Source organism: Lithobates pipiens, unplaced genomic scaffold (assembly GCF_037356315.1).
Source record: "Lithobates pipiens isolate NorthernLeopardFrog02 unplaced genomic scaffold, aLitPip1_a1.2 Scaffold_19, whole genome shotgun sequence".
Taxonomy (NCBI): Eukaryota; Metazoa; Chordata; class Amphibia; order Anura; family Ranidae; genus Lithobates; species Lithobates pipiens.
In genome coordinates, this window is record NW_027507764.1 from 262,825,024 (window position 1) to 262,837,616 (window position 12,593).

Sequence of the window (12,593 nt, forward strand, 5' to 3'; positions counted from 1 at the left end):
AAATAAGTGTATGATTGATTAAAGGGCATTCTAAGAAGCTGTTATTCTTGTTTTATTACCACATGCTATATACACTCAATTTATCTTGGTGGGGAATAGATAGGCTTTTATTTTTCCAAGCAAGCTAAAAAGGCACGTTATCTAGTGACTGCGCTGAACGAGACATACCTTCTTTCTTTGTTTAGTGGTCAGTGTCACTTTCCTTCCTGTGCCATACCTGCAAGTAACCCAGAGACCTGGCCACTTGTGTCCATATGCATGCTGAGGACGGCCATAAGAAAATAAGAGGGCAAAATGGTGGCAATGTGCTAGGAAGGCGGGGGCGAGGGTTGTGTGTGTTTGGAAAATAATAATAATCACAAATGGCAATAGATTAGCTATATGTATATAAGTCAAACTCAAGGGGAAAAAAATGAACCTGCAAATTTGTGCCCATATGAAACAGCTCATCAATCTAAAGGGACTTTTAAAAGACTTTATTCATAAACACAATAAGATCATGAAACAATAATAAAGCCACCAACCTGCCTAAAACCTGTCCGGCTGATTGGATGGAAACATTTCCACACTTGCATATAAGTTGGGCATTTATTTTTTATTTAGCCTGTATGTGGTCTGTGCATAGGTTGTAATAGCATGACGATTAACAATTTTTATTTTTCGGTTTAACCTGTGTTTATTTACAGTTCAGTATATAAATTATTAAAGAATACTCATTGACAATCAAAGAATCAAAGAAAGGTCCATAGTGATCATCATCTGTTTTCAAATAAAAACAGGCAGAATTTATTTACAAAACAAATTTTAAATTTCATTGCAATACAACTTGCATAAATTACTAGAAGCTTTTTTCATATCTTTACAAAAATAAATATGAAATCTTTTTTTTTTTTATTCTTTTTTTTTTTTTTTTTTTACTTTGCCCCACATAATTAAGTACTCCAGTTCATCAGTCAAGACGTACTGTCTCTATGGTATAGATCTCTTTTTTTTTGTTTTTGAAATAAGTGTGTGTTCCATTCAGTCTTTACAATAAAATTCTATCATACCTATAGAATATATAACCGTGGCAATGAAGTGATCAAGTCAAAGATATCCTGAGAAAAAAAAAAGAGATTGCCAAAAAAAAAAAAAAAAGTAAGTCACAATATACATCAGGGTAACTATACTATATCAATCATTTTCACATATGTCCAAGGGAGCTCTTCTTTATTGTTTAAAAATAAAAACAGAGGGGAAAGTCTGTAGATTTAATAGTGCTCTGTGGGTCTTCTTTTATACAGTGGCACAAGATGTGATCCGGATTTAGATACGTTTTACTTATTAGCTCGGGGAGAGAAGATGGCTTGCTGACTTTTTTTTCTAAGCAATTGTGACACCTACCTGTGAATCAAGGGAAAAAAAAAAAAAACAACAAATCGCTAAATTTTTTTTTTTTTTTCGTCACACAAGACTTCAAAAAATATGATATTTGTGCACCGATCATTTCAATACATTTAGATTGTACAGACTAGTAATCTAGATATCATCATACATGGTTGTAGATTGATGAGATTTTAAGGAAAGCTGAAACCACAGATCGGTTCCATGCAGTGCATCGCGTTTTAAAGTATTATTAAATGTAACTCTATATATATATATATATATATATATATATATATATACAAACATATGTGTGTGTGTGTGTGTGCATATATATATATATATATATATATATATATATATATATATATATATATATATATATATATATATATATATATATATATATATATATATATACATATACACACACACACATATATATATATATATATATATATACACACATACATATGTGTGTGTGTATATATATATATATATATATATATATATATGCGCACACACACACACACATATATATATATATATATATATATATATATAAAAGGTTGGAGACGGGTGAATTAATATAGATAACACAATAAAGAATTAAATGGCCCCATAATTACAGGGCCCAGGGTGCTTTTCAGTCATTAATAAATCATTTATCTAAACTGCCTTATTTAATGGGCCACAGACATAAGGCCTTATTTGGTGCGATAATATGACATGAAATTATTTAGTCTATATCCAAACAAGTAATAAAGGAGGCAATTGACGGTAAAGGCAGTTGTTATCTCTACAATAGGGCTTGGAGTCAGTCCCACATGATCAGAGCAACAGAGACTGTTTTTACTTACTTCCATTGCTGTGTGATTGCACATCTATAGGTATGGCTGCACTCCTACTGTGCAGACTTCAGTGGGATCTGTCAAAATATAACCGTCAGTTAGTCACAGGACACAGCCAGCTAACTAGATTATAGGTACCAATTCTCCGATGGACTGCCTTTCGCAGCCAAGAGGTTTAGGAGCTACATTAAATGCTATGGTTTCAATTAACATAAATACTCTAATTTAGAACCACAAACACAGCGTGACAGCAGGCCAAATGCGTTACACATGGGGAAAGGCTGCATTTGGACTATTGTGGAGCAGACGTGGCTACTTTCAGTAGTAGACTTTGTGCATTTGGATTTCATATGGCAAAGCTTGTGCATAGTCACTTTTTACAGACAATCGTTTCTGGGTTTACTTCATTCAGACATACAGCAGGAAGAGCTAACACTATTTGAGTTTTTTTTTCTCCATATAATAATAATAATAATAATAATTCATCAAACCAAAAAAATCATAGAACTAGTGTCTAGTTATGGATGGAACACATTGTCCTGGGGAGTTGCACACCCACCTTTTTTAGAGTCATAGCTGGCTGACCTGTAGTGCTGATCTATCTGGCTGCTGGCAGTTTTTAGACAGTCACTGCTTGTGTGTTTGTGTAGAGAGTTGCTGCTTAAAACAGTTTGATTTAGTCCCTCACTGGTAGTCATGGTGGCTGAATTGTATCTCAGGATCCCTTGGCTTTGGAGAGCATTGAAATTCCCATAGTTCGTATAGTTGCTATAAAAAGGCGATGTATAGTAGATGTGTCTTCCCAGGATTGAAGAGGAAGGGTAGGCAGAATTGTGGGATACTGATGAAGAGGTGGCAGAGGATACAGTAGACGGCTGGCAGCTCTGCCCTATATTCTGATGTTTAATGTCTGAGGTGGCTATCTCAGCCAGGGACCAAAGTTTGGGTTTGCTGGCCTGGGTCTGAGAAGTTGGGGAAATCCTATTGTCCAAGGTGGCTTTGTTAGAGGATCTGGGGCTCCCCTCATGCTGGTGATTAAGGATCGGTGCCTCTATGCCTGTGAGGGGTGAGGAGGTCACAGGTTTGGGAGGGAGACTCCTGTTTTCTTCATCTAACTCTTCGTCGTCCTCTTCATCCTCATATTTGTCCTTGGATTCAGTGCCAGATTCACAAAGATGGTCTCCAGCTCTACAAGGTAACTTTTCTCCATCAGACTCAGCAGAACAAGAGTGATCAGTCAAGGAGTCAACGTGCAAACTAATACCTGGAGAAAAGAAAGAGAAAAATAATTATCTGGGACTTAAAATACAGTATTTTCTGTCAATTCACCAGAGATCTGGCCCTGTACATTAAAATGACGAGGGGGTATTAGAAAATGAGGACTTTTAACGACAATACTGCTAAGGGGCTTCCATTGCTGTCTCAATTTTAGAAGGCCAACAGGGGATTATTTAACATGCGTTATGGAGGCCATACAAGTTTTAATTATATTATTAATGTGAATCTGATTGAATGGTGGCCACACATGCTGAGATTTTAGTTGCCGATCGATGTGCGATTCGATCAAAACCATCAAGTTAGAAACCAATCTAATTGTGACCATACACAATTCGATTTTATTATCTGATCGTAATTTTTATGATCAGATTTATTATGAGGTTGCATAATGGAAACAGGGATACCATAGATAACCTATTTTCATATCTTCCAATCACTTTACAATTTAATTTCACCATGTGGCATATCACTAGATTGTGTTGTCGATTATTGCTCGATCGGAAAATCAATCAATAATTTATGGAAGCATATGTGGCTCTTATTAAATTACCACTAAAATGCCCACGGTTTTAGAATGGATGGGCTCTATTACACAAAGATAAAAGCCAGGTAATCACAATGTCCCCAGTCAGCAATGAGCTGGTTGAGCAGCCTGGCCTATTACAGTCTAGAGAGAAGAATAATAGTCTGGCAGCAAGGCTCACCTTCATCCTCTGCTGAGGTCTCATTGTTATCCTGGATCTTATCAGAATGTTCCTCCTTGCCTCTTTCTCCATCTCCATCATCGTCATCCTCGTCCTCACTTTTATTGCGAGGTGCCCAGGTCATCTTGTTCTCCTTTTTCAGCCTCCTCCTGGCATTGGCAAACCACGTGGAGACCTGGGTGAGGGTCATCTTGGTGATGATGGCCAACATTATCTTCTCGCCCTTGGTGGGGTAAGGGTTCTTCCTGTGCTCATTCAGCCAGGCCTTTAAGGTGGCTGTAGCGTCCCTGGTAGCATTTTTCCTATAAGCAGGGTCATTTAATTGGTAGGGATAAGCCGGGCTGCCATATGGATGATAGCTGATTGCCCCTGTCATGCCAGTGGTATGTGCATCGTATGGAGAACCCTAAAAACACACAAGAATAAAAAAAATAGATCAATTCAGATCATCGCTATACAGATCTTAAAGCAGACACTTATTTTCCTAATTCTATTTAATGTTTTCTTTTTTTTTTTCCCCCACAACATCGAAATTCTAAAAGGGTGTGAAAACAGCAGCGAAGCCATAAATTATTTAAATCCAATATTTTTTAACTAAAATTGTATTTTGATTAACCCTATTCCCTTGCTGAATCTTAACGACATCGCAGCTGCCAGAAGCCATTATGTTAAATTTAAACACCTCAGCCGTCATCAGGAGAGCGCTTTGTATCTCTGCCTGGTGTGGATTGGAAAACTAAAAAAGATCATTAAATAGATCGCTGCAAAATGACACCGATGTGGATTTGATTGTATTTTGAAAAGAAGCCACAGGTAGCTCTTAAATCCTTCAGCTACATTGTAAACTTCAAAAGTGAGAAGAAGTTTTGGTTATCTGGAAAGCTGTTCCTTAGAACAATAGGAGCTCCCAACAATTCACTGATCTAATGCATTGTAAATCCAATTTGCAAATCAGAAGATATGCATGACTTCGGATTGTTCAAGTGGCATGCAATTAGCATTTTAATTCGCCCTTTAACGTTCAAATTGCCTTTATTTAACTGTGCATAATGCAGGCGAGTTAAAGATTTCCCCCTCTAAAAGCAACTGGAAAAAAAAAAAAAAAACTTTTTACCCACCCAGGATAACTATTTTCTGCTGCCATGACCTTAATGGACTTAAAAAAACGACTTTTTACAATGTCACAAAAGAAAAGGAAAAAAAAAAGATCCTGCTCTTTCCTTTTGAAGCTTCCACAACCATAAGCGTATTAAAGTATCAGCAGCCTTTGAAAAGGAAACCTGCTTATAGACAGCACAACACACAACAGTAAACAAAGCACAAATAAATGACACAAGGTTCTGGAGACCCCCCCTAAAAAAAAACTGTACTGGTGCCATTTCCATGGCACTGCTTTATGTCATGTATTACAAAAAAATAATAATAATAGTATAAAATAATATAAATATTAATGAGATCTTAATATAATAATATCGCAGGGTGCTAAGCAGCAGTGTGATTAAAATAGGAGTGATCCATCATCAAGCTAAGTGATGAATGACACGGTAACTACATAATACACTAAAGCGGCGTCAAAATATATTTAGCACAACAGATAAAAAAAAAAAAAAAAAAAGCATAGATACTTTTTTGTGTATTAATCTATTGATTATAAAATTAGAGCAGGGGGGGTCAAAATTAGGGAAGGCTTTCACGTGATTGGGGGAGCGTTGTAGGTATATATATATATATATATATATATATATATAACATAATAATATATATATGCATGTTATCTATCTATCTATGTATCTATCTCCATCTATCTAAATATATATACACTGTAATATATATATATATACATACATACACACACACACACATATATATATATATAAAAAACATAATAATATATATGTATGTTATCTATCTATCTATATCTATATATATCTATATATATCTATATATATATATATATATAATTTAGTGTTTAAAAGTATGTATATATAATTATAAATGTTTAAAAAAAAAGGAAAAGTGTAATATATATATATATATATATATATATATATATATATATATATATATATATATATATATATTCACACACATACATTTATTATACACTTTCCCCTTATATATATATATATATATATATATATATATATATATATATATATATATATATATATATATATATATATATATTATATTTATCTGTGTGTGTGTGTGTGTGTGTATTAATGTTTGCAAAATGTGTGTGTGTGTAAATATATATATATATAATATTTTTTTCTTTTTTTGTAAACACAAACTGTATTAGGAAAAAAGGTGCAAGGTTGGCCTTACAACTTTTGTTTCTCTACTAGAAGTTGGGATGACAATTCAAAGTGTATTTTTTTTTCTGGGTAACCGATAAAACCCCCCAAAAAAGCGCAGAGAAAGTGTCTGTAGTGGAGAGAAATGTCCTTAGGATGTAGAGAGAGAAGTGTGAGCTCTTACCACGTAGGAGGGGAATCCGGCGGGGTCCCCAGAGTAGGACAGCGGGCTGCTGAAGCCAGTGGCCGTCTGGGCGCTGAAGGCTGCGGATCCCGGGTAAGGACTGAACGCGGAGCCGGACGAGGATCTGGCCAGATCTTCGCTCCTCGGGGCGGCCAACGCGGAGGCCCCATAAGCCGGACAGGAGTAGAGAGCCAAGGAGCCAGGAGGCTGGTAGAGATAACCCTGAGGATAGGACATCGCAGGTCCGTCTGAAGATAACCGGGACCCGATGAGTTTACAGAGGGGGATCAGGGTGGAAAAAAAAAGGGAGGAGGGGGTGGGGAGGGAGAGGTCAATAAAGACAAGCTTCTGCCCTTATTCTTTCTCAGTTGTGGCTCCTCGCTTGTGTCCTCACTCATGCAGGGAAATAAAAGTGTCTTTGCCTCCACCCCTCCCCTCTGGTGCACCCACCAGCCAGAGATCAATCTATTCTGTCTGTGATCATGTATAGGTAGAAATCCAATCAGAAATAGGAATCAAAGAAATGAGGGTGATCGAGGGGAGATCATGAAGTGGTGGAGACGTGGAGCGGAGTGCTGGAGGTGATCAGGAAAGTGCCTGCTGCATATGGAGCTCTTGCAGCCAGCCAGCTCCCCCAGCGCCTGCAAGGACGGGGTTTTTTTTTTTTTTTTCTTTGCTTTTTTTTTTTCCTTCCTTCATGGAGAGGAGGGAGGTGATGGTTTGTGGGTGGGGGGAGCTCAGAGTGAGAAGTGAGGAGTTAAGGAATAAAGAGGCTGGAGTTTGCTAAGGCACTTTGGAAAACAGAGCTGTCCATCAGAGCCATGTCATCTACATATCCAGAAGAACCTCCTCCTCCTCCTCCTCCTCCTCCTCCTCCTCCTCCTCTACGTGTGAAGACAGGGAAAGGCAAGGGACAGGAGGAGGGAGGAAGACTGACTGCTTTAATGGAAGTAATCCTCTCTCTATTAGCCAGTCAGCACTTGCACACAAGAAATGGCAGCCAGCTAAAACTGGTCACATGTACACAATTCATAATAAAAATAATAATAATAAAAAAATAATAATAATACTAATAAGCTAGAGCAGCAAGGCAGTATTTCCTATAGTACATGGGAAATCATACACATAATTACTTTTGTGCTCAGTTCATTCGGGTCTCCTACAATTATTCAAAAGCCAGCCTGCCAATAATTCTATGGGCACGCAGGAGAGGACGTCTAATACATGCTAATCAGCCTACTGTCACCTTGTGCTCTTGATTTGTGCTGTATTATGACCTTTGCACATGACCACTTCAATACGATTGACTTCTGCGAAGTATAGGCTACCGGCAAATAAGGCGCAGGCCGTTCCCTGACCTCACTTCTAATATAGATGGACAGAGGAACACAACACACAAAGATCTATTAGCAAATGACAAGGAGCGCCCAAGCATATTAAGAATGTCTTTTTTTTTTTTTTTTGCAAAGCTACCTCAGGTCATACAGCAATATGCAGAATACTTTAACATCCACAAGCTGGAAGATTTTCTTCACATTTTCATTTAACCTTTCAAGAATACAATATAATATAATATAATATAATATAATATAATATAATATAATATAATACAATACTATATAATATAATACGATGTAATATAATACAATATAATATAATACAATACAATGTAATATAATACAATACAATCTTAAGGTTGAACGATGGACTTGTGTCTTTTTTCAACCTAACTATGTAACAATATAATATATTATAATACACTATAATATAATACAATACAATACAATATATTATAATACACTATAATACAATGCAATGTAATATAATACAATATAATATATTATAATACAATATAATACAATACAGGCATACCCCACTTTTAAGTACACAATGGGGTTTATTTACTAAAGCTGGAAAGTGCAAAATCAGGCTCACTTCTGCATAGAAACCAATGAGCTTCCAGGTTTTATTACCAAACCTTATTAAACAAGCTGGGGTTAGAAGCTTGTTGGTTTCTATGCAGAAGTGACCCTGATTTTGTACTTTCCAGCTTTAGTAAATAAACCCCATTGTGTACTTAAAAGTGGGGTATGCCTGTACAATATAATACAATACAATATAATATAATACATAGTCACACACACTCACACATATATATGAGCATGTAGATTAGGTGTGTATTACTAAATGCACCACCAGAACTCCATACTTAATAAATGCGATTGGTTTACTTTTTTTAAATAATATATACAAAAAAAAAAGTAGAGAGAGAGAAAAGAAGAAAAAAAGAAAGGAAACGAGAAATAGAAAGAAAGAGAGAGAGAAAGAGAAAAACAGAGGGAAGGAGAGAAAGAATAAGAGGGTGAGATAAAAAGAGAGGGGGCGAGTAAAAGGGAGAAAGAAAGAAATAAAGATAGAAAGAGAGAAGTAAAGACAAAGAAAGTGAGAGAGGATATTGAGAAATACATACAAATAGAGAGACGAAGATAGAAGAAAGATGAAGACAGGGCGTTAAAGAAAGAGAAATGGATAACAAAGAAAGAAAGAAAGAAAGAGAGAGAGAGAGAGAGAGAGAGAGAGAGAGGTATTAAGAAAAATAGAGAAAGAGAAAGGAAGATAGAGTAAGAGAAAGCAAAAGAGTGAGACATAAGTAAAGCAAAGAAAGTAAGAGAGGAGAGAGAGAAAGGAATAAAGATAGAGATATACAGATAGATGGAGACAGAGAGATAATGAAAGAGAAACGGATATGGAAGAAAGAAAGAAAGAAAGAAAGAAAGAAAGAAAGAAAGAAAGAAAGAAAGAAAGAAAGAAAGCGATAAAGAAAGGTAAAAGAGAGAGAGATTAAGAAAAATAGAGAAAGGAAAGAAAGAAGGAGAGAGAAAAGGAGAAATAAAAATGTGCCCTTTTGTATAGATTAGGACAACATTTAGGATTTTTTTTTTCTAGAGACAACTCGCATTTCCTATAAAGCTTATAAACATTGGGATTTTTTTTTTTTTTTTACAGACAGATCTCCGAATTGACCTGTAGGGGGCGCACTCTTCCAAAAATAAAATAAGTGCAGTCGAACTGCCATCCATTCTCCATCAAGATTACCCGATTGTCAGGACAGTATCCAGATGAAATGGTAATCTTAATATACATTGCCAGTAGGATGACCACCTCCAGCAACCTGTCTAATTTTCATTAGTGTTTTTTTCTTCTTCTACTTCTTCTTTTAAATAATCTAATGTTTTAGACAATAATGCGCTATCTCTGCACTGTCCCCATTTCTATGTAAGTGCCTGTACGGGGGAATCAATAGGAGTTCATAGCATCTGAATAAAACATTCCTCTTTGTCTCAGAGTTTTAATCATATATTTCTCTGGGTCTCAGAGCTTCAGACACTTGATTGAGACAGCTAAATCAATTGCAGGGAATTAGCATAGAGAGTCGGTAGAATGTACGGTGAGGGACAGTACTGAGATGACACATTCCTCGCTTTTACTTCTACCATCAGCAACACATTCCGACTACTTTGGGAAGCACTTCGGCCATTCCATTAATAGTCATTATTATTACTCCACCATAGGAAACAAACGACACACTTGTAGGTGTCTTTACACTGTGTAAGTACTTTGTTGCAACTTTTAATACTGTTTATATATATATATATATATATATATATATATATATATATATATATATATATTATTTTGTTTTTTATATGTCAGTGACAGAGATATCTAAATACTAGAGGTTTGCTATATGTAGCTGAGAGTTTGGCATGCCAAGTTTGGCCAGCTATGATCCAATAGAAATAGGTCACCGTGTGAATATTGCGGCTCATTTCTAAATTCAATGCGAATGCACCGATAAGGCGAATCTGGGTTGGAAAGTAAGAGTTGTGTTCCTTTGAAGTGACTTGTATTTTATTGGCAGGAAAAACGCCTTTAGTTTGTGAATAAATGGAGATTTGTGCATGTCTTGGGAGAATGAAGAAGCTCCAATGCACGACATTTCTTTGTAATAAAATCCGGCTTATTAGGAAGTTTATCTTATATCCAGCTGTGATTTGTTAGTTGTTTTTTTTGTAACTGATTGCTATATAGTTTTTTTTAGAATGCATTCAATAATGATAGATAATTATTACTATAACATGGAGTGCTGATGCAACTTTTTTTTTTTTTTCAGGTTGTTAAATCATTTTTTACTTTTTGGAGGAAAGCAATGGTAATAATCACACACATAGGTCGGACTTGATGGACTTGTGTCTTTTTTTCCAACCTCACCTACTATGTAACTATGTAATGTAAGTGTTTCTAATGTCACCAAACTTGATGATTTGTTAGAAAATAGCAATCAAAGAAAGTGTTTTTATTTTATTTTTTGTAGGCAGTTGCACTTTATTCTGCCATGGAGCTAGGTTGCTCAGCTAATATTCAGAAATGATAGAACTTGAAATATTAAATTGATGGGCACCGGTTCTCTCTGTGAACAGGAAAGGAGCAATGCAAATACAGAGTGATTTATCGTACAAATGACAACTGTTATTTACTTATCATACAAATTGGATAAACGATGTGATTGAGGCATACTTGCTTTAGCAGCATTACTTCTGATTCGTCCTACTTTTACTATATAGAGTATCAATCACTCGCAGATGTGCCTGCTCCATCTGGGCACCATTAGTTCTCCTGTTTGATATATGAACAACCTAAGTCCACAGATACTAAGGAGCTTTCCTTTAAATGCCTGTTAACAATATTGAGCTCCTGATCTGTTTTCATCAACTAGAATTCCTCTGATTTCATCGGTGTCATTCTCTGATCCCCCATCTAGATAAGCAGAACTCGGCTCTTCAAAAGGCCATCGCTATTGCCGACCTGCTTAACTAAGTACACATTGAAATCAGGCGTCCCTTATAAAAATAAATAAATGGAATCATAAACAATTAAAGATCGCGGATGGGGCGATGAGTCCAGGGTTGCAGTTTTGGAGGCGATGAGTGGTACGTGCAGTCCTGACTCCTGAGTGAAGAGGGCGCTCTAAGCAATGGATTGGAGTCTTATTGCAGACAGCCTGTGCTGGATCTAATTACCGGCTCCTCCATTTCTGCGCATTTAGCTCAGTCATTTGAAGATTGCTGTTAAAGCAGCAGCTCCTTCGTGTGGAGACAGCTAGAAATCCATCAGACCTACCTAAACACACCGTACAGCGGGCACCTTTTTAACAGATGCAGAAAAATGGGCACAGTTCTTTTTTTTTTTTTTTTTTTTTCTGTGAACAAATGACATGCATAAATATATGTCTAATTTATAGATCAGCATATCCCATGGTTCATGAAGTTTGCGTTTTGTGAACCACAAAACTGATTTATATTACAGTATAAATTGTGTAATAAATGAGAGAAAGTATAAGGGCACCTAACACACTGTGCAGTCACATACACACATTAATTACACACATGAAATGTCAGAGATGTACTCACACCTTCATTTACATTGCAGAAATTAAATGTCACACACGTATATATATATATATATATATATATATATATATATATATATATATATATATATATATATACACACACACACACACTCGCTCTTACATTACACACATGGAATGTTAGAAATGTATTCACACCTTCATTAACATTGCAGAAATCAAAAGTTACATAAGTATATATATACAGACACACACACACTCTTACATTACACACATTAAGTATTATACATGTATATCCACACACATTTTTAAATTACACCAGTGGGGTGATATCTATCTATCTATCTATCTACATACATACACACAATAACACACACACAATCACTTATAAAATACGTGCAAGAGATACACACACACACAGACTTTAAAATTTCACCAGTGGGATGTTATGTACATTAGAGCTTTTATATATATATATATATATAT

General features: G+C 35.8%; 1 protein-coding gene across 2 annotated transcripts; it reads right to left on the reverse strand.

The window, feature by feature from the left end:
- Positions 1-460: 460 nt before the first annotated feature.
- Positions 461-7,354, reverse strand: IRX2 (iroquois homeobox 2). Of its 2 annotated transcripts, none has more exons than XM_077491939.1 (5): positions 6,677-7,354; positions 4,196-4,601; positions 2,773-3,477; positions 2,223-2,290; positions 461-1,097 (listed from the first exon to the last, which is right to left on the reverse strand). In XM_077491939.1, the coding sequence occupies exons 1-4, from the start codon at positions 6,911-6,913 to the stop codon at positions 2,247-2,249; spliced, it is 1,392 nt and encodes a 463-aa protein (XP_077348065.1). In that variant the 5' UTR covers positions 6,914-7,354; the 3' UTR covers positions 461-1,097; positions 2,223-2,246. The 2 variants fall into 2 exon arrangements, with proteins under 2 accessions (XP_077348065.1, XP_077348064.1); XM_077491938.1 differs by lacking the exon at positions 461-1,097 and adding an exon at positions 1,244-1,383 and having other exon boundaries at positions 6,677-7,353.
- Positions 7,355-12,593: the final 5,239 nt, after the last annotated feature.